General features: G+C 39.4%; 1 protein-coding gene across 1 annotated transcript in view; it reads right to left on the minus strand.

Moving 5' to 3' along the window:
• The window catches only part of Aff3 (AF4/FMR2 family, member 3), a 383,610-nt gene that overhangs the window by 136,191 nt on the left and 220,362 nt on the right, over positions 1 to 27,057 (minus strand). Inside the window, exons 8-9 of the mRNA XM_005400832.1 lie at positions 19,980 to 20,016; positions 8,553 to 8,604 (exon numbers count right to left, since the gene is read on the minus strand). Of these exons, the coding sequence (XP_005400889.1) occupies positions 8,553 to 8,604; positions 19,980 to 20,016 (89 nt within the window). The remainder of the gene's footprint in view (positions 1 to 8,552; positions 8,605 to 19,979; positions 20,017 to 27,057) is intronic.

The following is a 27,057-nucleotide window of genomic DNA, read 5'->3' on the forward strand; positions in this document are numbered from 1 at the left end:
GGCAGCCCTCCCTCTGCACCGGAGAAGCCCCAGCCATCTGCACATCCACACGGCCCCTGAGGAACCATCGGGGGGCCCTTCCTATTCCATTCTTCATTCTTCGTGTCGAAGAACGTGGGAAACAGGATCCGGCTGACTTTCTCCAGGCAGAGGCTGCTTGCTAGGTTTCTCGTTTTCTTAGCCAACAGGCTCCTGGCAAATCACTTAAGCAGATCCAGAAAGGAGGTCTTTGGGGACAGACACCTCATAGATGAAAAGGTCAGCCACAATTCATCACTTTAGACCCAGCTTGCTATAGCCAAAATAAATATCAGGAAAGTTTCGAGTTTCTCAGGAAAAATGAAAGATCTTTGGTAACAATTCTCCAATAGGCGTTGATCTCTCAACTTCCAGATCAGTTTGTGTAACCTTGTTATTGAATGCACATGCATACACGATAGATTTCTCTAGACATTTAGTATACAGCTCTTCCCCTGGATATTCTTCCCCATATTTATTGTCTAAGATAGCTTTATAATAAGAGTCGGCTTTTCAATGAGTGCTCTCCATTGCTATGAATGTATTGTCCATATTGTCTTTATTCACAACACACAGGGATATCCACATGTTTTACACAAAGACAGGACCACCGGGCATCATCTAGATTGGTTCTTTTCCACCAGTCATGATGCCTTTGTATTCCCAGATGTTTTAGAACTGAAGTCAGTGGTGGAGGTGAATCCTCTGGCCTCCCTCAGGCCAAGCTTCTCTCTGAGGAGAAGAAAATCATGCACTTCATGCTCCATTCTGGTTGAGACCTCTGGATTAGACTGTTCAGCTCTTCTTCTTTATAGCTGCTGCTCCACTGGAGACCTTTCAAAGTATTCTAATAATTTCTTATTTTAGCATCCTTAATTGTTTCTAAGTTTGCTACTTTTTTGGATGAAGAAGAGATGAACATTCTGATAAAGCTTTGACCGGCTGCAGAGACAAGGCTATTTTCTAGCTTCTGTAAGTCATAAATATGTTCTACTAGCAGTAATGGTGATTTATTGAGCGCCTACTTGATCATAGGCACTATCCATGTATTAACTTTTGACAAAGGAACATTTGATGGGTCACTGTAATTCAGCTTGAGCTTATGGTAATTCCCAAATCTTATTGGACAATACATACACCTGGGTGGGTCATTTCTTTGTTTCATTTTGGTTATTTTTTTTTTTTGTCCTAGGTATTTGTATTTAATCCTGTTTCTTCAATTTATGAAGGGCATTTTAAATCTTGATATGTTCTTCCAAGTTGCAGTTACTTTGAGAGCTGTGTACAATGCAGAAGGGTACAATGGATTTGTCTACAACTCTATGCTAGTGACTCTTGATTTGAGAGTAGATTTTTCAAGGGTGGGTAAATCTGGATGATACCAACACAGTGATTCTCTTATTAGAGAATTTTGGAAAACTCCATGTGGTCATTTCTTCTAGGAATTTTCTAGAATGGAAGGAAATACAGTAGGAAGTTGGTCTGTTCATCCTCTTGAGCATTATGTTAACTATTTGCTTTGGCCAGGATGGTTACTATCTCCAGAGAAATCACATGAGACTTTGAGATGGCAGCGAGTAGGACAGTGGCTAAGGATTTGGCTACCAGGGTCTAAATCTCAGGTTCAAATCCTGACTTTGCCACTTCGAACAGAAAATACTGATTAGCCTCTTTTTGTCTATGATAGTGGGAGAATCACTAGACTGTTGTATGTGTTAAAGGAAAGGAAACATGTCAAGACCTTGTCAAAATAAAGACTCAAAATCAGTTAGCTATTATTATTATCAGGTAGTTGTTATCGTCATCATTGTTATTATTATCATCAGGTAGAAAACCTATCTCATAAATATTTTTATTTTTTGTGTATACTTTATTTTTCAAGTGAGGGAAGATTTACACACACAAAACGTACCGATCTTAAGTGTAAAATTCGCTGAGTTTCAATACACGCTTACATAGAGTAAGTTAACATATAGAACCTTCTAGAATCACTCCTTCATGGTCCCTACCAGTCAATCTTCACTTCCTCAGAGCAACCACTGCTCCAAATTCTATCTGAGATTAGTTTTGTGTGTTTCTTGAACTTCACATAAAGTAAGTCTTACATTATGTTTTATTTTATGTTTAGTTTCTTTCCTTTAACACAACACTCTGCAATTCATCCGTGTTGTAGCGGGTGTGGGCAGCTTGTTGTTTTTTGATTGGAAGTTTTCCACTGTTTAAGCAGACCCCAGTTGCTTGTCCATTCACCTGGTAGTGGATTTTAGAGGTCTTTCCAGTTTTTATCTATTATGAATAAAGTAGCCGCGAATATTCTTGCACAAATCTTTGAGGATGCATGTCTTTCATTTTGCCAGTATTAATGTTAACAAGTAAAATTGCTAGGTCATGCAATAAATACATTTGTGTATAAGAACAATACACAGTGTATCAACTATTGTAACTATCCTACTAGTCTGTTTTGAAACTCGGTTTTATTGTTATGTTTATCTTTTTTTAATTACGAAGTTTCAAAAATTGTGACACCATTTTACATTCCCACCAACAATGCAAGAGCATTCCAACTGCCCCAAACCTTTGCCACTGCATGGTGGTACCAATCTCTCTACTTTGAGCCATTCTACTAGGCAAATAGTGCTATTTCACTGTGGCTTTGATCTGTATTTCCCTAAGATGAATGTGATTAGTGAAATGCACCTTTTGACCTTCTTTCAGCCATTTGTGTATCTTCTCTTCTCTCTTCATGGCTTGTTACTGAATTTTCAGAGCCCCTTGTACGTTCTGGGTGGAAACTGCTGTCAAACATATATACTACAGTTATATTCTCCCGGCTTGTGGTTTTCCCTGTTATTCTGATAAATAGATGCTTTTAATTTTGCTTCCAATTTATTAGGATTGTCTTTTATATCATGCTTTTGTGACCTCTGTAAGTCTTGTCTGTTCCCAGATTATAAAGATAAGTGTCCTGTGTTTTATCCTTTGTCATTTTAGCTCTTTGTGTTTTGGGTGAGGGAGTGTTCTTGGGGGTTGAACCCGGGGCCTTTTCACTGAGCTATATCCCGAGCCTTTTTATTTTGAGACAGGTTCTCACTAAGTTGCTCAACTGGGCTTGAATTTCTGATCCGTGTACTTCAGCCCCCCAGAATGCTGAGATTACAGATGTGTGCCCCCATGTCTGGAACTTTAGATTTTCTATTGAAACCTATGATTCACCTGAGAAGTGTGTAGTATGAGATTAATTTTTCTTCTGGTAGTTGTTCCAGCATCATTTGTTAAAATTGCTTGGCTTTTGCCCTTGAATTGCTTTGTGGAAAGTCAGTTGACCATACACACGTATGTGGTTTCTTTTCAGACTCTGTTTTGTTCTATGGACATGTCTGTCCTTACATCAATGCCATTCTATCTTAAATTACTTTGGTTTTATAGTAAGTCTTGAAACCACTAGGCTGGCATCCTTGTTCTTCAAGATTGTTATGGCTACAAAGGTCCTTTGCTTTTCTACAACACTCTTAGAGCGATCTGTAAAACCATTGTCTGCAAAAATATCCCATTGACCTTTTGATCAAAATTGTGCTGAATATATAGATCGGAATGAGAAAACATGAGATACCAGTATTGTCAAGTTTTCTAATTCATGCACATCTCTCTCTTTAATTAGCTCTTAAGTTTCTTTCCAAAATATTTTTTTCTATTTTCTATCCCCAAGTCTCATATGTCTTTTGGTAAATTAATTGTTTTATGTCCTTATAAATGGAATTGCTTTTTAAATTTAATTTTATAATTCATTATTTCTAATAAGTAGAAACACAACAGATATGTTATAAATTTTTGCAGTGATGTTTAGAGTAGATAGTGGATTATAATTTTCTTTTTTTTATACAGTTGACTCAAGTTTTGGTTTAAAGTTGTCCTGGCCTAATATAATGAGTCAGGTAGTTTTCCTTTTTCCTTTATTTTCTGAATGAACTTGTGTACGATTGATGGTTCACTCACTGTGTCTCATTGGTATAAACATTTCTTAAAGTTCTGCATTTATTAGTGAAGTCATCTGGTCCTGGAGAAATTTTTTTTTTGTAGAAGAAGTTTGATTATAAATTCAATGTTTAATAGAAAGAGAGTCATTCAGATTTTGTCTTTCTCCTTGTGGTATTTATGATAAATTCCACTGTTCCCAAGAAAACTGATGTAAGTCACCAAATTAATTGCCAGATGGTTCATAATCTACACTTGTTATTGCATCTTCAGTTTTCTTCAGGGTGACTGGGTGTGTTTTTCTTTGTATTTATTCTGCTTGAGGTTCCATGTCTTCTTGGATACATAAGTGCATGCTTTCACTCAGTCTCAGAATTTTGCAGCTGGCATTTCTTCAGATAATTTTTTCTGACCTCTTTTCTCTCTCTGTCTTGATATCCCAGTGCATTTATATTAGATTCACCAACATTATCACATAATCACAGATGCTCTGTTCATCATTTTAAAATCTTTATCTCACTTTTCTTCACAGTGAATAATTCTTGTTGATTGGAGTACAGATCTTCTGACATTTCCACCACTCATTTAACACTACTCAGCGAGCTTCTCATTTCAAATGTTGCACATTTCAGTTCCAAAATTTGCGTTTGGTTCTTCTTAATAGTTAACATTTCCCTGGTGAGACTCATCCCTTTTTAGTTATAATTATTAGGACATCTTGCTGTCTATTGAATTTTTTTCTTGACTATTGATCACATTTTCCTATTTCTTTCCTTTCTTTCTTTCTTTCTTTCTTTCTTTCTTTCTTTCTTTCTTTCTTTCTTTCCTTCTTTCCTTCTTTTCCTCTTTTTTTGTCTTTTTTGAGACAGGGTCTCACTATGCATTTCAGGCTGTCCTTGGGCTCACGTTGTAGCCCAAGCTGGTCTCAAACTCATAATGATTGATCCTCCTGCCTCAGCCTCCTGAGTGCTGGGATTATAGGCATGCACCACCACCTCTGGCTACACTTTCCTCTTTCTTCATCTCTTTTCATTCTGATTATATACCAAACATGTGGATGACGTGTTACAGAGATTCTAGATGTTTAACTTTTTTTTAAAAAGTGTTGACATTTTTGTTCTATCAGGCAATTAAATCTTTAGATAATTAGCTTGTACCCTTGGATGCTCGGTGTCACACTCTGTCAAGAAGAATCTATTTTGGATTTGCTGTTAGTTTTAGGGCAACTCCTTTACTTTGAAGGCAGAGACTCTGGAGTTAGAAAACTTGTTTACCTAGCACCATAAATATGGATGAGATTCAAATTCCAGGATCTACAGGCAGCAGCTGTAAGCAGTAGGCATCAGTTGAAATCTTTGATCAGTTTTTTTCAGCGTCCTAGTTATTGTTTTCCACTGAGCTCTTTAGTACCTTCCCATGCATATATGACTTAGGGGTTATTCAAACTGATGGGAATTTATGTGTGGAATTGGGTGCTGTCCTGTCTACTTTCCTTTCCTGTGTGATGACGATGATGATGAAAGATGAAATTGTTCCTTTCATCTTCCTGAATATTCACAGGCTCACTTAACCCTAAGGGGATCCCCAGGTGTTATCCACACTACTGTTCTGCCAGCAACGAGTATCTAAGACCACTTGTAATTAATGCCCTGCTTTTAAGGGACCAAAGATGCTTTGTAAGGGAGGGAAGATGCTTCCATAGGAAGTCAGCTTTTTCTGTCCAAAGGCTCCTTACTTTGCACTATAATTTTAGCCCATATAACAGATTTTCCTGACTGTCAGGGTCATAGGCTGATACAGACAGAGGGATGTGCAAGTCCCACTGAGACTGAGTCTGACCCATGGACTGAGCCCATAGCCAAGGGCTCAGGAGGCATCTATCCTACTGTCTTGCTTTGGCATCTCCAATTTTCTTTACTCTAATTCACCCTCTTAGTGCCCAGGGAGCCCATAAATTTTTGTCTGTTTATGTAGGATCTCTTCCCTTGTTTTATCTTCTGGATTTTGCACATTCCTGGTTCTGTTTACCAGGCTACTGAGTCATTCTCATTATTCTTATCCTTAATGTTATGGGACAAATTACCCTCTTTCTCTTTTACGTGTTTATATCTTAACCTCCAGGATCTCAGGATATGACCTTAACTGGAGACGGTATTCACAGAAGTAAGCAAGTAGGTAATCATTAGGATGGGCCCTACTCCAATACAGCAGAGGATCTTATAAAATGGGATACAGAGACACCTGTGTATAGAGAGATGGCATGAAGGCACACAGGTAGGAGACGACCAGGTATAGGCCAAGGAGAGGCCTAAAACATATACCTCCTTCCCTTGTAGCACTCAGAAGGAACCAACCCTGCTGACACCTTGATAGAGAGCTTCCAGCTTCCAGAACTGAGAAAGATGTATCAGTTGTATAAGACACCCGGCTTGAGCTACTTTGTCATGGGCTACTTTGTCTTGGGCTACTTACTTAGCCCAAGCAAGCTAGTACACTTGCTGCTTAATGAGTAATATCTGGTCTCAGTATTTTTACTTGATTCTAACTCATGGCTTGGCTTTGTCCCTTGAGACCCACCCATCCCTCAGTATGGTAACAGGGCAAAGAACAAAAAAGATTTATGTCCTAATTTATTACTTAAGTTGAACACACTTTCTGATCCTCAGATTCCTTATCTGTAATAAAGGTTCTCTACCTGCCCAATAACGCTCAAAGGAGGCGCAGCACATACGAATGTCAATGCTGCTCATTTCCAAGGCATCCGAATCTCACTCTGTGCATAACATGTTGCTCCTGTTGTTTAATTATAATAGACCCACGGCGAGGGGGGCTCTTTGAGAGATGCCAAGTTCAGAATTTTCTAATTTTAAGAGACAACCTTGCAACTTCAGACTTTATTTCTGTTTTTCTTTCTCTAGCTCAAGAGGCAGGTGAGTGAGGAACTATTTTTGCTCAGAGAGGAAGGGATGTGAGGTAATGTTTCAGGCTTCTCCAGTTTTTACAACTTCAGAGGGTTTAAAAATAATTCCTCAAACAACTGATTTTTTATTTTTTACATGTTATAAGAAATAAGGTACTGAGTAATAGAAACCAATGCTTTTAGGGAAGGGACTTTTTAGAAATATATAAGAGAAGGAGAATGTTAATTGCACATCAAAACACACTGAACTACAAAATTGGTGTCTGCTGAAAGGGATTTTAAAATGTGTGAAATGAAACAATATGGTGGTGGTTTTCTAACGGCTTTCTCTGTCTCTTAAGTAATTTTGCTGTTTAGAATTTGAAAAATTGTTGTATCTACAATAATTAACACACTTGTTAAATAATTTCTAAAATATGAAACGTTCTCCAGTAGCTTACTTTCTTGTTGTATAAACTCTTATCAAGTCTAAATGTTACTCAAAATAACTAATTTTTCCATGGATTCTACCCTTTTCAGTTCTCTAGAATGCCTCCAGATGGCATTAAAACCCTTTTCGCATTATAGTTTCCAGCACAAAAAGAAAAAAAACATTAAAAATTAATAATACTTTAACCACTTAAGATCAGTCACATTCATTGCATCATCAGAAACCACACAATGGAACTACTTAGAACTTTTAGGGTAGTATCTTAAGAAAGAGAGACACATAATCTTACATATTACAACATACATAAGCTATTCAGGGAAGCCAAAGGAACTTTCTACACTGAGAAACAGGTCTCGGACAAAATGAGACATGCAACGTTATACCACAAACTGTGATTTCTAATGCACAGCACATGAAAAGATTAGTAAGACAAGCACTAAACCAAAAATATGTACAATTCACAAAGCCTGTCTTACAACAACAACAAAAAACTTTCACTCTTTAGAATGATAAACATAAAGATTTTTTGTCAGGAACAAACCTGTTACTGATTCCTGTGGAACTAAAACAAAATAACTTGATAGCTTCTTAACTATTTTCTTTAAATATTTCCTTAAATTTTGGCATCAAATTAGTCATTAAAATGTTTGTGGATGCCTTGAATACCGAGGAAGAACAATAAAAGTGTGGAACGCGTGCTTTGCGAGTGTGTTTTCTTAGCTTAAAACTGCTTTGTTAAAGACACAGACTCTTGAGATTCCAGCGATATGGGTATATAACTGCATTTTTTCACATAATTTAGAAGTGAGATTGCAGAGGGCAGGCTTTTATAAGGCCTTGGTATTTCACAGGTGTGTGGCACAGAATGTCCCCAGCATGTGTGCAAAGTTGTACCCTCTTACACAGGTGCTGAGAGTGTCCAGCTAAATTCGAAAGGGCTCACCTCCCTTCTCCCCACGCACCCTCACATCTCATTATATTCCTATTTTATTCAGAGGCACATCTGCATTTTCAAGATTCCTCTTACTATGCTAAAGCAGAAGACCTCAAAACACATCTGTACCCAAAAGCATTTAAAAAGACATTATCATGAGAAAAGAAACCACATTTGCTTCCTTTATGATCACTACTATTACAAGCCGCTCGTGCTGTGTCATTTCACAAGCATATTAAAGAACAGTCTTTTCTGATAGAAGCACGAAAGAGACTTACGACGTATTCGATGTGGCATTGTCTGGACTCTCCGGCTCAGCATCACCTTTCTCTTAAAAAGGGAGCAGAAAAAAATACCAACATGTGAGTCTTGCCGTCTTTAAGAATTAAGAGAGATTAAGTATATTTCTATGCTCCTATTAAAAATCTTTCAAAATGTGCAGCAGGAGGCTATTAAAACATCCTTTATTGCCTGAGAAGCGGATTTGCAAAATAATCTCATCTTTGCCATGCAATTGCCCAGGCACAGCTCCACGAGTAGGTACTGAGGAGCTATTTGCAAACACCAGAGACTGGAAGTGGAGACCCTGCCCAAAGATGAATATCTTACAGATGGAATCAGTTTCTTTCCATTTCATTGTACAGAAAATTTAAGGAAATAAACCCATTAGCATTCTCCATCCAAGACTCTTTGAACTTTGATCCTCTCTGCTAACGAGCCAAATAGAGTTGGGCTGAATCAGAATTTGGACGGAAGAATTTTACAGAACACTGAGGTTGGAGTTGTGAGGTTCCCAAGAATTCTACCCCACAGAGCTCTGGCAGCAGGTCTGGGGGTCCCCAAGTTAAAGCACAGTAAGATGTAAACCACAAATCCTTCCTGACCCTCTGAGAGACTCGTTACAAGAATGTTTCTGTGGGATGTGGTCATCGGGGGTTTAATGGGTTTTAGTTTGGGGAGCCAGGAAACACCTCACTTTGTGTAGTTTTAAGAACAAATTCCCTTTGCAACAGGCATAGCATAATGCCTAGCCCTGGACCAGATGGTGATTGGAAGCAGGCATCATCGTTTTGGAAGGAGCCTTCTTGGATTTGCTGGAGGCTAGGATGGAAGAGTTGGTCGGCTGCAGCTGCAGATGGCTGTGCAGTGCAACAGTTGAACAAACCCTGCATAGATTGTGAGTTGCCAGAAGTGGGCAGGGTGGTGGCAGCTGGCTTTGTTGTGCTTTTCAAGCCAGACCTGGACATCTCCTAGGACCGTGATGCTGAACCTTTTAGAGCTTTCAGTGATAAGAAACAGCTGGCTGCGCTATGCATGCTGTAGGTTCACCACCACTGTACTGGGACCTCTCAGGCCACTGCTCAGGCCCTCAGGCCTGTGCACGGCGCCAAGCTTCATTTGTCAGCTGTGAACAGTAACGGGTGGTCACTTTTTCTCAGGAATGAGGATCCCTTAAATCACATCATGAGCACATCCCCAGGATACAGTCCAGGCTGAGCTCAAGAGCAAACTTCGCATTTTCTTCTCTGTTTCTCATAGGAAATTAAAGAGCTGAGAGAAGAGGAAGACACAGCAACAAGGAGTTCATGCATCTGTCTCAGACACAGCTGTGCTGCATGTCCGTGGTGCTGGTACCCACGAGAGACAGCCACGTGGCTCAGATGCCAGTCATTTAGGGGAAAACAAAAAAGCCACAAAGTCCATGCTGACGACAAACCCTGGGCATGTTGGGGTCCCTGTCCACATGAAGCGATGCTGATGTAAAAGCAAGGCAGCCAGTCAACTTGCTCTAGAGCTCATACTTTTATATTCAGTCTTCTGGGCGGGGCTGTGATATGCTCCCTTGGGAGACATGTAAGGTCTGGTCAGGTAGCTTCTGTGCTGGAAAATAATCTAATCTAGCACTTTCCAGCATCATTTTTCCACAGAGCATCATCATTCCTGCCATAACCTCCAAATAAGAGTCATAACACCTGCGTGATGTGACAAAACTGAACGGAGATTTCATTTTTCTCAAATACATTGATCCTTTTTTTTTTTTAAATTTGGAGAAATTGGTTCCTTTTCCCCAGGGCATCATGACCATAGTTACACCACACACACCATTATAAACAATGTAAAGTAGCGGGCTCAGCAGTGGCAGGCAATAGTAAATATTTCCAAATAACTGATGTCAGTAAGTAGGGAATCAATAATATAAATGAAGGCCTTGCTGGGATGTTTGAATAAGTATGCTTTACCTTGAGCAATAACGCTGCTAAATAAGCTGCAGGTTGAGAGGCCACAGGCTCGACTGCACATGGGTGCTGGGGGCTGCAGGAGTCCCGGGCTGGCGTCAGCTCACAGACAAAGCTGCAGCTGATTATCTCTGCTCTTAGCAGCACTTATGTTGTGGCAACAGGGAAAACAGAATAGGTTCTGGCAAATAAGAAGGATACCAAGGGGCCAAATGGGATAATCACGAATAGTCCAAAAGTGAGTGCTTCTAGCAACTTCAGCACTGATAATGAATGATCTTTTCTGGGTAGAAGTAAGCTTGTGATTAAGACAGGGATTATCCTATTTTCGTCCTTCAGGAAGAACGCAATGCAAAACTCTCCCCTACCCCCAACATTTGAAATTTTAGCTGATGCATTTTCTGAAGTTAATTTGAAATGTTAAGGGCATAAACCATTGGAAATCATAGTCTGTTAGGGCACAAGTGGAAATGTGGAGGGAGAGCTAGAAAATTCTCAGTATGAGATCTATTTAGTTAGTTAGGTCTCTGGAGAGGGTTCCCTGCAGCGTCCTCAAAAGGCTGCTGGGTTCATCTTGTTGATCTTACTTTCATCTTTCTCATGATGGGTCTCCCCATGCTGGTCCCTTTGGCAGAGAACCTGCATTGGTCATTGATAAGCGGGACATAAAAGACTTGTTCAGGTGCAGGAGTGTGGTCATTCTGCAGGTGTCAATATAGTTACAGAGGGGAAGAGATGTGAGCTATGAAAAGGATGATACTGCTGTGTGCAAATTATATACAGAGGATGCCTATACGTATGGTTCATGTATTTTCAACTTGACACATGTCCTTTGATGATCTGTCACTAATGCAGGACTACATGCTAAAGTAGAAGGTCTGCGGTGGTGGTGTAGCTCTGTGGCAGAGTGCTTGCCCTGGGTTCATCCCCAGCACTTAAAAAAAAAGGACAGGTGGGTTAAGGTACATTTGCCCCTGAGATATGAAGTATGAAACAGCCTGATGGTTCTAACAGGCCACTTAGAAGTTTTTTGGTAGTTACCTTTCTAATTCACTAAATGTACTGAAGGTTTTTATTCCTGGCCCCTTGACTGGTAAGCATAAGAATGCCCCTTAAACACGTAAAGTGACTGCATGGCAGAAGGGTTCCATTCTCCATCAGCGGTGCTAGGGTATGGACCAGACAAGAGTTTTGAAAAGGGAATCAAAATAGACACATATCACACTGCATTCTACTGCAGCAGAAAGTTGGTTATGCTACAACTTTTCTTCAACTGTAATTCATATATCTCTGCTTTCAAACAGTACAGGAAAGGTAATGACTTTTCTTGCTTTTGTTTTTAATTCTGTTAGCCCCTGATTTGTTACTCTGTCATAGACTATTATTTTTATTCATACAGGTATCCACTTTAGATATTCCTAATGCTCTCTGATATGAAAAACAAGAGATAAGGCATCTTAACATACTGTCCCTTCCCCTGCAAATTTTATTAGTTTTGTTATTACTTTTAGTAGATATTTGTAACTTTAAATACATTTAATCTTCTATTTCTTGATTAATCAACTTCTGACAGTACAACACCTCTTTACATTATGTGTAGTGAGGGAACTCGCCCGTCTATCCCATCCACCTTTCCTCGCTTGCTTTTTCAACTCTAAACTACTGTACTTTTCCTATTACATTGCCAAGATTTAAAATGTTTACATTTTGTTCCATAATTATTAAAGAGTCACCCTCATTAGTAATCATTTAGTTAATAACTTAAGTTTTGGACTTGCCAATGGGTCAGTTAGAGAAATTATAAACCAGTAACTAGTGTCCACAATATTATAGGCATTAGACACCAGAGTGCAAAGCAGGGTAAGCAGACCTGTGCAAAAGGGATCATCACTGATGCTGAATGAGGCAATGTCCCTGACATGGATACCAAATGGATTCTTGTTCTCATCTTCTACCACACCACAAAAAGAAACTCAGATGCCCCAAAGGCCTCTGAGCTCTTCTAGTCCTCCCTACCAGCTACCCAGTAAGGATTGTGTTAATCAGGCCCTGTCGGCTTCTGAGAGATTTTTTTTTGCCATGCACGTGTGTATTCTTTGGTCATTGCTGTTTCTAATCTATACAGGAATGGATCCAGACTGCATTCTATTGAGACTTAGTTTTCATGTTCCACATTATGATTTTCAGACCAGCCGTCATGACGCAGGTAGACTTGCTTTCGTTCGTCTACAGTCCTGTGAAACATCTTAGTTTAGTGTTGAAGGTGCCATGAGTTTATTTATTCCACATCTGATGGGGAAGCATGGAGATGCTTTTCCATTCGAAACGATGCATTTGCAAACATTCACGTGCATCCCTTCTCCTAGACATGTAGGGCTCACAGAAGTCCAACTCCACCAGGGAATCCTAAACTGCTTTTCCAAACTAACACTCCCTCTGGTAATAAAGATCCCCCCTCATCTACACCTATACAACAATTGTTAGGGTCACATTTTTAACATTTTTTTTCTAATTTAATAATGTAGAATGAAATTTCACTGTGGGATTTACATTCTTCTGAGTCCTAATGAGATACATATTTTGGACTTGTTCCTTTGTGTCATTTCTTAAAAATTTTTAAAGTTTTTTTTTATTTAGAGAAGCATTTTAGTGTTTACATACAAGTAGTAAATTTGTATCATGCTAAATACAACCACAAACACAGTTCTCCATGTCAGCCTTTTTTACTTTTTTCTAGTATCTTTGGGTGAACTATATAAGTTTTTAATTTTAATGTACTTGCATTTACCGATAATTTCCTTTAATTGACTTTTTGTGTTTTATGTTTAAGAAACACACCAGAAATATGTTCTATCCAGTCTTCTGGAAGGGTATAGTTTTACTGATTTTTAAAAAATATATAGATTGGTTTTGTAGATGGTGTTGAGTGGAGGTTAATTTTGTGTTTCTCCCTGTAGATGACCAGTAATCCACATTCCCAGTATTCCCACCTGCATAGCCTGCTGTCTCCATGCAGATCCAAGTTCTCAGCAATGTTAGGAGTCCAGTTTCCTCCTGTCTCTGTGTGTGCCTCTGGCTCCTCTGCTCTGTTCCACCATTCATGTGTGGATTGCTGCCTGCACTACTCTGATTTATTGATTGGCTGATATAGGTACGGCAAGCTCCAATCTTGTTCCTCAAGTGTGTCTTAGCTATTCCTACATATTTAAGAATCAGCTTTGCATTTTGATTAGGACTGTACTGAAGCTAAACACCAATTTGTAGAGAACCTGTATCTTAACAATGATGCATCTTCCAATCTATGTACCTGTTATTACAACATGTCATTTAGGTCTTCTACTGTATCTTTCAGTACTTTGTAGTTTTCTCTGTTGAAGACTCCACTTACTGCTTGTCAGCCATATTTCTTAGTGAGTCACATTTTTGATGTCAGTGTGAAAAGATGTTTTCAAAGTTTTCCATTTGTTGATAGGGAAATACAAAAGGTTGTGTATACAGCAACACCACTGTATATTCTTACTGATTCTAACAATTCATCTACAGGTTGAGTTTCCTATGTAAATAATTACCTAACTTGAGGAAATGAGTTTTGATTTTTTCCCTTTCTAACACACTCACACTTTTTTCTTCTTTTTCTTAGTTAACTGCTCTGACCTAGGATTCATGAATGTTGCATAAAAGTTGACCCCGTGTCTTGATCTATCTTTAGGAGAATGTGGCAAATATCTGAATATTAAGTAAGATGCTTGCTCTAATTCTTTTGTATATCATGTTACTGTGTTAATGAAATGGTCTTCTAGTCTCCATTGCTAAGATTTCTTTTTCTTTGAATTGCATAAAGTAAATTTTATAAAATATTTTTCTCAACTTATTGAAATAATCGTACTTTCTCTTTTAATATTTAATATAATGAGTTACATTAATATTATAAAATATCCAATTTGTAATTCCTAGAATAATATAATTTCTTAATTATGAATTGCATTTTGAAATACATTTTATACTTTTCTGAATTTGATTAATAATATTTTCCTTCCACGATCATGAATGAAATCAGCCTGACACTTCTTTTTCTTGTACTGTTCCTGTAGAGTTTTACTGTAACGTTATGCTACCTGGGAGAATAAGCTGGGAACTTCTGTGTTTCTTTTCCCTTCTCCCAAAGATCCTTATAAAAAATGTTGAACCCTGGTGTCCTGTGTATATGAAATGATTATTAAAAGTGACTAAGATCATTCTAAACTTTATATAAAACATGATATACAAGTAATCATTTCAATTACATTAATTTCACCTAATTTTGAAAAAAAATGGGCAAAATCTTGTTCCTATCTTATTATCATTTTGATCTACAGCATGCATTACTCATTCATTTTTACTGTGATAATTAACAGTAATGTTACACAGGTTAAAGGGTTTCACGTGACATTTCCATAGCAACATACAGGCTCCATTCCCTTCTCCTGCCCCCTGTCGTGTCTTCCCCTCTCACCCTCTTCCTGTTCTCTAATTCTGCTCCTTTTCATTTTTACTGTTGTTGTTTATTTGTATTTTCCCTTCTTGTCTTGACCAACCTCTCCAGGAAGTTCTTTAATTTTATTATATTTTCAAAGAACAAACTTTTGGTTCCACTGATATTTAAAATTTTACTTTTGTTTGCTGTTTGTTAATTTGTTATTGTCTCTTTTGGGGAGGTCTTTCAGTTTTCTTTGGATTTGTTTTCTTCTTTGTCTAACCTCTTAAGACGGATGCTTAGCTATTATTATTTTTTAAATACAAGTATTTAAAGTTACAAAATTCCCTCCCATTTATTTACATTTCCCAGTTTTAATACTAGGTATTTTAATTACCTTCCTATCCCCAATAAGGACTAAAGTGCTTCTAATTCCTAAAATTTGTGTCTTCACTCCTGATTATCTTCTTATTACCACTTTCTAATTTAATCATATTGTGGTCAGAGACCATGATCAGTAAAATACTGAGCCTCTGAAACATGTTGAACTTTGTTTTGTGGTCTCATGTGATGTCAATTTGCATAAATACTCCTGATTTGCCTACATGTACAACATATTTTGTAAGCTGCTGGATCATGAGCTTTTGTTAAGTCTTTTGTTTGCATGATGTCACAATTGCTAATTTGTGTTTATATCTCCAAATAAGGTGGATTTCTCCTTGTACTTTGGTTGACTTTTGCTTTGGAAATTCTGAAGCTATATTATCCAAAATTTACATGTTTAAAATTCTTTCATTTGTGTGGTAAGCTGTACTTTTCCTTGTTGTATAGTAGCTCTCAATAGTAATTTTTTTGTTTATGGTTTACTTTTCTGGGATTAAAATAAATATACCATCTTTCTTTTCATTAGTATTTGCCTGGCATATATTTTCCTATACATTTTTCTTTCAAATTTTCTGAATCTTGAATTTTTCATTGTGTCACTGTAAACAGCATAGACTTGGAGTTTTATTTTTAATTCCTTTAGACAATACTGTACATATCATTTAAACATAAAGTTCAATCCATTTAAATTACTGATTTCATTTCATTTATGCCATTCTACCTTCCCAGGTACTCTGTTCATTTTCTATTTTTTATTTCTCTTAGATAAATTGATAATATTTTCATATTCCATTTTTATCTTGGTCTGCAAGATGCTTTTCACATTTTGTTTGCAAGTTAAACACCCTTTTCTTATGGTTTTGAGATTATCCTAAAAATTGTAAATTCTTAATTTTTCAAAGTCCAAAGTTAGTATTTTTATACATTTCCCAAACAGAGAAACACATTTTAACCCAACTTTTCCTTCTTATTTTATGCTGTTATTTTGTGTATTCTAATCATGCTTTTATTTTAACTTTTTTACATTTTATTTTTATTAACTCATGATATATTATTGTTTGCTGCAACCTGTGTTGTTCAGATTTCCCATTTTTACTTTCTTTGCTGTTCAGTCATGTTTACAGCTCACACTTGTGAACAATGTACATCTTTTGGAATTTCATTTTTTTAGGATCTGATGGCGGCAAACTCTCTCAGCTTTTGTTTGCCAAAAAGTATCATTCTTTATAATTTTTCTTTGTAAGAAAGAAACAGAATCCTAACAAAATTTTCAGTTAGTGATTGTTTTCTCTCAACGTGGTGAAGTTATGATTTCCTTGTCTGGTTCTGACTGCTGGTGCTGAGCACTCAGTAGAAGTTTGTTCCTTTTTGGAAAATATTAAGGGTACTTTAAGGTTGTTTTCCTTTATAGATGTGTTTTGAGTAGTACATATGTGTGAATCTTTGCCATTTATCTGGCTAGGATTCACTCAGTGTCATGAGTGTGTGAACTGGCATCTTTTAACCCTGGGAGATTCCGGGCCCTAATATCCTTTCACATTGTCCCTCACACGCTTCTTCTGGGATCCAAGTCAGATTTCCCTCCTTCGTTCCTCACATTTCTTAGCTTCCATGTTCTATCTTCCATTTGTGTCTCTCCAAGTGGCCTTCTAGGTAATTTCTTCAATTTAATTTTCCAATTCATTAATTTCCTTTCAGCTATGTCTAATATGCTATTTCAACCGGCCCATGGAAATTTTAGTTTCTGTTACTAATGTTTTCATTTCTAGAGATTCTGTTTAGCCTTTCCTCAAATCTTCTTGTTGTTTACCACATTTGTAGCCATCTCTTCTGCTTCTGGAAGTTAAAGTAAGGACTCTTATTTTTATATGCTAGGTTGGATAATTCCAATATCGGTGTGAGCAGTACGATTTTTCACTGTCTGTATTTCTTTGTCTAGCACATAGTCTTGTTTCCTTTTATATAAGATGTTATCTTTTTTTGCTGTGAGTAAGTCATTTTACTGGGAATAGTATTCATTTCTACTATTATTTATTCTTCTGCATTTTCTTTCTTTTTCTGGTCTCCCTATTAGCAGGACTTTTAATTTCCCATGCTAATTATCTGTTTCAGTATTTTTGTTATTTTTTTTTTTTTTTGAGGCAGATTCTCACTGTATATTCTAGGCTGCCCTTGAACCCACTATGTAGTCCAGGCTGGTCTTGAACTCACAGCAATCTTCCTGCCTCAGCCTCCCCAGGGCTGGGACTACAGGTGTGCACCACCACGCCTTGCTTTGTGTTCAGTATTAACTCCATATTCCACATTCTAGACTTCAACTATCACCCATCCCTTTTATAAAATTCTATTAGTTTTTTTACTTTTGTTGATCTTATTTTTAATTCTTGAGTGTTTGTTTATTCAGTAATTACTTCAATCTGTTCACACTTTTTATTTAATGTAAACAATTTCAATATTTCTGAAGACTGTGATTTACTTGAAACTTTTTTCTTCCTTCTCTTGAATTAGCTAGATTCCCTCTGGGGTCATGGCATACATATTTGTGTGTTTGAATAACAGGTTTATAAACGAGGTAGTTGGTGTGGGTTTCCTGATTCTTCTAACATACTTACTCCTTGTGGGGAACACCTGGTTGAAAGGGCTGATTTATAAGATGACAGGGCATGCCGACTGGAAGATCAGAGAAGAGAAGCTTCCAGGCAAACCTCCCTCTACTGCCTCCCCCCCCCGCAAAAACAAAAAACAAAAAACAAAAAACAAACAGGAAATAAGCCAGGGGTAGTGACACATGCCTGTGATCCAGCACTCTGAGAGGCTGAGGCAGGAGGATTTCAAGTTTGAGGCCAGTCTGGGGAACTTAGCAAGACCCTCTCTGAGAATACAATGTCCAAATCAAAAGGGGTGGGGATATAGCTCAGTGGGGATAGCTCAATCCTCAGTTCTGAAAAAAAAAAACCCAGAACAAAGCAAGAAGTACTTTATCTTGGATTTGCAGACTTTTTGTTTATTTCCCTCTTGAGAAAGTTGACTTTTCTTCTATCACTTATTTATGTCTCCTTTTAAGGTTTTCTACTACCTTAGAATTTATTCTGTTTCTCTTACATAGCAGTTCCCATCTAGGAGTTTTGGTTGACTGTTAATTTTTAAAGAGAATACCACTGTGTTTTTGTTGTTTAGAGCTTTTTGTGAAGAAGATCAGACTGAAAGCTCTGTATGAGCGTGAGCTAGGATGGGTCGCGAGCGTTACAGGTTTCCTCTGGCAGTCCAGAGGATCCACTGGGGCTCCAGAGGACTGTGACCCCTACTCCTCTTTGATTCTTGTTCTGCTTGGTTATGACTTTCCCTGCTCAGGATTATTTGTCTGTAGGCTTCCTGTAGGCTTTCCTACTTTCTGTTTTCCAGAAATGCAGCTAAGTTTCTGGTTTGCTGATGGCACGCTTCCGTGTTCTCTGTGCTGATGTGGATTTCTTTCTATTTCTATAGCTTTATGGGTAGTAAGTGGGATTCTGAAGGGGGAAGGAGATGTGCTTCAGGGCAACTGCCACCTGGATAGGCGTTCTCGTAACTTTAATAAATGTAAACACACATTATCGGTTTTAGTATTTAAATATTCAATGGGCTATTCAAGATCTTAATAAAATTGAAGCTCATTGAGTATTCAGAAAGCCTGGGGAAACTTCTCTTAGCAAAGGTCTTAGAAAAAGCCCTCACTGGTGCCTGCAGCCACAGCACATCCCAGCAGCGGGTGGGATGACTGAAGGACGTTGCCCATGCGTCACGGTGTCACCATAAATACGCCGCCCCCGCCCCTGCCTCTCTCTGGCTGTGCTCCACAGGCGTTTGTCTGAATATCTCTTGTCCCCAATTCTTGAGGCACAGATGCCCAGTGGATGAGCCTTGGAGCCACAGACCTGTTGCCTAGGTCAGACTGATCTTCATCTTCAGACATAGCTTCGCCATTGGCAAAGGGCGCTGTGTGCTCACTGTGATCATGAAACTAACAAAGCCCTGTCTCCGTGAGCGCTCTTGGGACACGAACAGGGTAGAGCAGGGTAGCTTATGCATTTCTAATGCCCCAGTCCACATTAATAATACCAATTAGTAGTGTCAAAGAAGGGAATGAAAACACTACCTCGTGGAACACTCCTCTCTTTGATGACAAAGCCCACACGTCTGATTATCCACTCATTCCAGGAGGAAGCTACTTCCTAAAGAGCCTAGCCTGCCTCTTCCTGAATACGGCATGGCACACACATGCAGCAAGTTGTGGCTTTTCTTCATAGATTCTAAGGCCAATATCATGAGCTCTTCTGATCGCCTTTATTTGCTTACTCCTTTGAATTCAGACATCTCAGTATTTGCCTTTTAATTCTCCCCCTCCCACACACATACTAACGACTATGATAAAGCATGAGTTTCCTTTCTCCTAGGTGCACTTTGAAATTCACGCAGGTCGGCACTCAAGATCACTCTCAATCCCGCCATCCATTCAGGCAGTCCTGGAACAAAATGCCTCTCTTTTTCCCACTTGATTTTGTTTTTCAGTGAGTTTCCTGTAACCTACTGTCCATCACATCTTCCCACCCCCAACCCCCGCCACCCCAACACAGCAGCAGAGATGCCTTGCTTACTTGGGTTATTGTGTCCGGAGGATACCAGCTGAGAGTCCTGAAAGAACAACAAAAAAGAAATCAATTATTTTTCTTAGTTGACCACATTGAATGTGAGATATATCACTGGTCATTTACAACCTATCCGCCGCTCATAACTCTGACGACAACTCTAATGAGAAACACGTACAATAATGTGCTTGTAAAGCACTGCTGGGAATGCAGCTAACAATCACATTTATTTTGCAATATTGACTTCTTGTTTTGTTTATTGAGGTGAAATTCACATAACATAAATTAGGCATTTCGAAGTCGACAACTCAGTGGCATCTAGTACATTCACAAGGTTGTGCAACCACTTCTGCCTAGCTGCAAAGTATTTCTATTACTCCAAAATAAAACCTCTTACCCATTAAGCAGTCTCTCCCAGTTTCTCCTCTCCCCTCAAACCTGGTAATCACAGGTTTCTATCTGCATCTACTGGTAATCACAGGTTTCTATCTGCATCTACGGGTTAACCTACTCTGGATATTTTGTATAAAGAGAATCATACGATGTATGACTTTATGTGATTGGCTGCTTTGACCTAACAAGGAGTTTTGGAGGCTCGTCCTGATAGCATATACAAGCATTCCATCCCTTTTTGTGGATGAATAATATTATGTTGTATGTGTCCATATACAACCATTTGTTGATGGGTATTTGGGCTGTGTCCACCTGTGGATACGGCGAATAGGGCTGCGTGACCACGTTGCGCATGGACCTGTCTAGACTTTGTTGTCAACCCTTTTCTAGCTATACCTAGAAGCAGAATTTGGGAGGCATAGGTAACGCTACGTTAAACTTCTTGGGAACTGCCAAAATGTTCTCCATAGCAGCAGAACCGCTTTTACAAAGAAAAGGGGTCCTAGATTCTCCACATGTTCGCCAGTGTTTGTCACTTTCCATGTAAGGAAAATTCCAAGCCTTCTCAACGATGCAAACAGGTGTCTCACTGTGGTTTTTTGATTTGTATTTTCCTAAAAACTAACAACGTCACACATCTTTTCATGAGTTTTTTGGCTGTTTTTAAATCTTCAGAGAAAAATGCACTCATATTCTTTGTTGTCTTAAAATGTGACTGTCTTTGTGTTGCTGAGCTGGAAGAGTTCTTTATACAGTCTGGATACTATACCATATCAGAGACACGATTTACTAATGTTTTCTCCCTGTTGGTGGTTGTCTTTTTCCTCCTTGATGCACAAAAGTTTTACATTTAAAAAAGATATTATTCCACCTTTATTTTTGTTTATTTATTTATTTATTTATTTTTTGGTACCGGGAATCAAACTCAGGACCCTGCACTTACCAGGCAGGCACTTGTGCCACTGAGCTATATCCCCAGTTCTAGAAGTTTTACATTTTGATGAAGTTTAACTTGCCTAGCTTTTTCTTTTGTTGCTTGTGCTTTTTGGGTTACATCTAAGAACCCATTGCAAAGTCAATAGTCATGAAGATTTAAGCCTCTCTTCTGCTATGCGGTTTATGGTCTTAGGTCTTGTATTTACTCACTGATTTCATATATTATTGACTTTGACTCCAACTCATTTCCGTATGATTGTACCTTGATGGCCATCACTTCCGTGCAGAGGAGGGTGACATCTTCCCTCCAGGGATATTTTCCCAAAGAACTGTTGTTGACCTCACAGCAGTGGATGAAAAAGATTACTGCAGACATTCCCTTGTCTACAGTGGCACAAATCTGGTCATAGATAGCACTTCAGGTTTAGCTAATATTCAGGTAGAGATTGAACTGGATTTGTACTAAAATGAAATGTGAAATTTTGTGTTGAATATCCACATCCTTCTTTTAAAATACTCACTTAATATGAAATATAAGGGAGAGTTATAAAGAGTGAACTGAGATGGTAAGAATGTAAAAAAATAAGTAGCAGCACATAAAATCCAACAAAACTCCTTCGTCATTCTGGTATGTGGAACAAAACTCCAGGGAAACAGAATTAACTTCTATTATGTGACTTCACTATTTTATCAGAGTTTTGCTTCATGAATGTAGTTGTTCTAGGGTAGGAGTATCATTGAGTGGGACTTGTGGCATATTCAAATCCAAGTAATAATGTCTGTTTTAAACAGGAATTCCACTGGCAAAATAAAAGGTTTGTGGGTAGGATTTGGGTGAAGAAATTGGAGAGGGAAAGGATTCTTGCTCTACGAGGCAGACTGAGTCATACGCAGGTGCCTGGTAAACCTCTTTCCAGGGTGGTAATAATGAGCTATTCATTGGGAGAAAAAGAACAAATTTAACTCTTGATCTGAGGCTCAGGTTTGTAAACAGTTGGATGAAGATGAAATACTGGTCCTCAAGGGACGGGCTAAAATATCACCTGTACAAAGGACTTGATCTGTTTTGGATAGACACAGTTATGAAGAAGATACCCATGGTTAACTTCTCTAGGTGAACAATCTCCCTTCTATTTTCACTAATGTAGAGTTTATGTCTGAACACAAATTAGTTTTAGTTTTGATATTGTCCATGTTAGTTCATCCTCTGGGCTGTCCTTGATGCCTCAGGATGTCAGAGGCATCCTGTCCTAGACAGAAAACTTACCACCTGTGCACAAGGATAGAAACTGAGGTGATTTCCAGCATTCCGCTCATTCTTAAAAAAAAAAAGGACTTTTTCTCTGACTGTTTGCTCCCACTAATGGGTGGGAAATACAATTTTCTACTTCTTGATGTGTCCTAAAACTCAGGCGATGACTGTTGACACAGACTCTTGGCAGAGAGCCAAAGGTAAGCTGATAGATGGTCTGAATTATTGGGATTACATCCTCTAAGATCACTATTCACACCAAACTTCAAATTTTAACTAAAATACCTGTGTAATTCATGACTCTATTATTTCCATTTTTCATGGAAAGCAGAGAAAGAGGCAGAAGATGGATAAAGTAACAGAGGCAGAGAAAGAGGCAGAAGATGGATAAAGTACCCCCCCCAAAAAAAATCACGTAGGAGTCCGCTGTAGGAGAGGCAAAAATAAAACCAAAGACTAGCCCTGCTTATTCCATCTCGTGCTTCTAGCTGATCTCTTCTGAGTGGTTCCTTGAATTAACAAATGTTAACCCCAAGTGCTGAGTCATTAAACCCCGCTGTCCCCAGTCTGGACCATTCCATGGGCACAGATGACGTTTCATTTTCAATCACAGTGACACCCGGTCAGCGTGTCACCAGCCAGCTCATGGAGGCATCAGCTGCCTGAAGAGGTTTCTCCAAGCTGAGCACCACAGGCCCCTGTCTGCACTCCACGTCTGCAGTCCCGCCTGCCCGGCTCTGAAGCCCCACAGCCCCACAGAATTGCCGGTCCGTTATCCTCACAGACCCAGGGCCAAGCTGCGGTCACAGCAGAGGGAGGGAGACAAATGCTCCTTTCTCCACAGGGTCAGGATCTTTCCATTTTTGTGTCTCCTGCCACCCACCCAGACACCCACATTCCTGTAGCTTCTGTCTTGAAGGCCAACTTTCCCTGGCTTCCGTCTTCCACAAGTAGGGGTCTGGGAGCAGCTGGTGCTTTCAGTGCATTTTCACTTGCGGAGTTCCATTCAGCTCCTTGACGGCAGGGAAGTGAGTCCAGCAAGCGAGGAGCAGAGGTGACGTACGAACAATTCTAAGCCAGGGCCTAATGTGGTGATGAGGTGGACAAGCGTGAGCGCTTCGGGTCTGAGGACCCTGCCCTCGCTCCCTCTCCTTGGAATACGGGTCCCGCTGCTTTCTATTTTTGCTTAGAAAACTCCCTTCTTCCTTCCCGGCCCTGCACAAGTAAGCTCCAGGGAAACCTCTCTCTGACATCAGCTCGGGTCCCTGGAAGATGAAGCTGCTTGTTTATTTTTGGTGCACTGTGTCATTCCATCATTTTGCTCATCATCTTCTAAACTGCGACTTTGTTTTGAATGAAAAGCTTTACTCAAGTACGAACGGGCCAGCAAACCATACACATGTGAAGTAGACCGGTGGGTAATAATAAAGAGAATGCTGCTCTTAGGACTGCCTCGGCCCAAGGCTGGCTCTGCAATATCTACCCATTAAGGAGAACTCAGAAAATTAGTAGAGAGAAGTTACTCGTCATGGCGTAACAGGACATTTCCAAGGTTATTTTGATGCCTTTGGTGGGTCAGGGTCATCCCTCAAGTGTGTGTCATTCTGAAGGTCAAGTGCACAAAAGGGAAAACCAGCCCCAGTGACTTAGAAGAACGTCTACATTTCCCCATCCTTAAACCCTCAAGTCCCAACACCTAGAGTGTTCTTTGGCACATGGGAATCCTGAAACTCCTTTGCATGCGGTACTTAGCAGGGCAGTGAAGTTCCATCAGTCATTCTGCTGAAGACAGAAACAACCAGGGACACTGGCATGCAAGAAAGCCCTTCCATGAAGCACTGCAACAGACACCCACCCTGTCTCATCAAGTGTCACGCGCCATCCAAACTGTCTGGGGCTGTGCCATCTTACGTACCTCCACGGAGGGAAGCTGCTGCCAATTCATTATAAGATGCTGTCAACTGTATCACAAACCCCAAGTTCTGAGACTTTAAAATGTGGGAAAAAATGTGCTTTGGGCTGATCAAATGCAGCAGGTCTTCAGTCATTTTTTTGATGGTGAATAGCATTTATCCTGTGAATGCAGTTCTTAAAAATGACTTAGGCATGGTGGCACACACGTGTAATGCCAGCACTCGGGGAGGCGGAGGTAGAAAAATTGCAAGTTCTAGCCTAGCCTGGGCAATTTAGCAACTCTGTGAGATTCCATCTCAAAATTAAAGAAAGGCGGGGCGGGGGGGGTTGTGAATATAGCTTAATTCAAAGATCCTGGGTTTGATCCCTAGCACAATAAAAAAGAGAGCATTCCAGTTATACCTCTCCACGTGCTTATCTGGATGTGGATATAGCTTAATTCAAAGATCCTGGGTTTGATCCCTAGCACAATAAAAAAGAGAGCATTCCAGTTATACCTCTCCACGTGCTTATCTATCAGTTCCTCATCAGAATTACAAAAGCCTAGAAATAAAAATTTATGTTTATCTTTTTAGGCCCCCAGGTAAAGTTAATCACCATAGGAAACATAACCATCTGATCTGGCCAGGTCTCCGTCATTCTCGCTAGTCACTCTCTCCTCATTCCTGTCTACAGAACTCAAAACAGCTGAAGTAACATAATTGATAACTGCTTTAAAGTTGTATTTTGAGGTAATGCCAAACATAAAAGTTGGAGTGCATGTATTTGTTAGGAGCACGCTAGCAACCCAAGGAGGGAGATATAGGACAAACTTTCCAACTTCAAACCATTTCCCCTCACCCCGTGCTGGCTTTCACTCACATTCTAGTGTACAGAGAGAAAGGCGGTAGGAGTCTCATTTCCGTAATGATGCTAGAATGCTTCTGCATACGGCTTTAAAAATCAATCAGCATGAATAGTTTCATCCAGGTCTTAAGCCCCAGCCTCAGCATCCACGGCCACAGGTGAAATATCACCGAGTTAGGAAATACCCCTTCTTGGGAATGGAAAATATTCTATACTTTTGAGTTCTTTATTTGCATTTCAAAACTTATGAGATTGCAGCAAAATGAAAGGGAGAAGGGCAAAGCAAATTCATTTCCTTCTCTCTTGGCTGAATACCTGATAATGGCAGCCAATTTAAAGGAGACACGCGTTCTTTGCTTTACCAAATTCAATTACTTCTGAGATTTGAAGAATGAGAGAGAAACGCCTGGTAGTGTTTGTCTAGGGAACTGTGACTGCAGATCGAGTCCTTAGAGAACAGAGAAAACACCAGCCCAGTTCATTATCAATTGACTTTACTATGTATTATGTCCTTCAATACTAGGACAAAATGAGAAATTTCTCAGAAGTATTTAGCCAATTAATTTAGTGGCACTGGCAACTCAAGAATGCACAGCAAAATTGACTTCCCTTTGTGAGATCAAATGGCCCCTTAATCTTAATAAGGCCTTAGTTCCACTGATTATTAGTCATTTTGGAGATTTTGCCCCTCAAACTCCTTAAACAATCCTTAAACAGTCCAACACATTCGCAGTAATCACACTCTCAAACATTAATAATCTAATAAATTAACTGAGTGTCCAGCTTTCAGAATGCTAATTTATGGAGATAAAGGCTAAAAGAGATGCACTCGAAGGTTGGGGTGTAGCTCAGGGGTAGAGCGCTTGCCTGCCATGGAGAGGCTACAGGTTTGATCCCCCACACCGCCAAAAAATAAATACATACATACTAAAGAGGTGTAGTCTACATCAAAATTAATGCGTCTTTGTAACAGGCAGGATAATGGTACCCCAAAGATGTCTGGACCCCAATTCCCAGAACCTATAAATATGTTACTTCACATGGAAAAAGAGATTTTGTAGATGTAATTAGGTTAAAGATTTTGAAGTTGGGCATTATTCAGATAACCCCAGCATGATCACAGGGGTCCCTCACAAGGGAAAGGAGGAGGCAGAAGAGGTATAGAAGGCTGGTGAGGGGAGCAGAGGTCAGAGTGATGCGTGCCTCCAGGAAGGCAGGCAGCCTCTGGAAGGTAGGAAAGGCTCTCCGATCTCCAGCTCAGAGTGGGCAGGCAGTCCTGTAGCTCTCAGTCACCAGGTGTATGGTAATTCGTTATAGAGGAGACAGGAAACTAAGGTAGTTTTGTTTCATTTGTGTAAAGCAAAGAATCAGTACTTACAGTGAGATTTTTTGGGGGAAAAAAGGCTTTTTTTTTGTCTTTTTGGGACAGGGTCTTGCTATGCAGTTCAGGCTGGTCTTGAGCTCACCTTGTAGCCCAGGCTAGTACTGAACTCCCAACAATCTTCCTGCCTCAGTCTCCTGAGTGCTGGGATTACAAGCGTGTGCCACCATGCCTGGTGCAAAAAATTCATTATTAAAATCATGTAATGTTCCTACATCTTGTGAAATCACTTTTTCTTTCTTTCCTGGGCAAGGCAAGAAGATCTAGAGTGAAATAGGTCTAGAGTGAAATAGATCTAGAGTGAAATATGCTCCACTAAAGCTATAAAGTTCATGCAACTCCTAAGTAGCCCTAAATAACACACA

This window comes from Chinchilla lanigera, unplaced genomic scaffold (assembly GCF_000276665.1).
Source record: "Chinchilla lanigera isolate Chin_1 unplaced genomic scaffold, ChiLan1.0 scaffold00069, whole genome shotgun sequence".
NCBI lineage: Eukaryota > Metazoa > Chordata > Mammalia > Rodentia > Chinchillidae > Chinchilla > Chinchilla lanigera.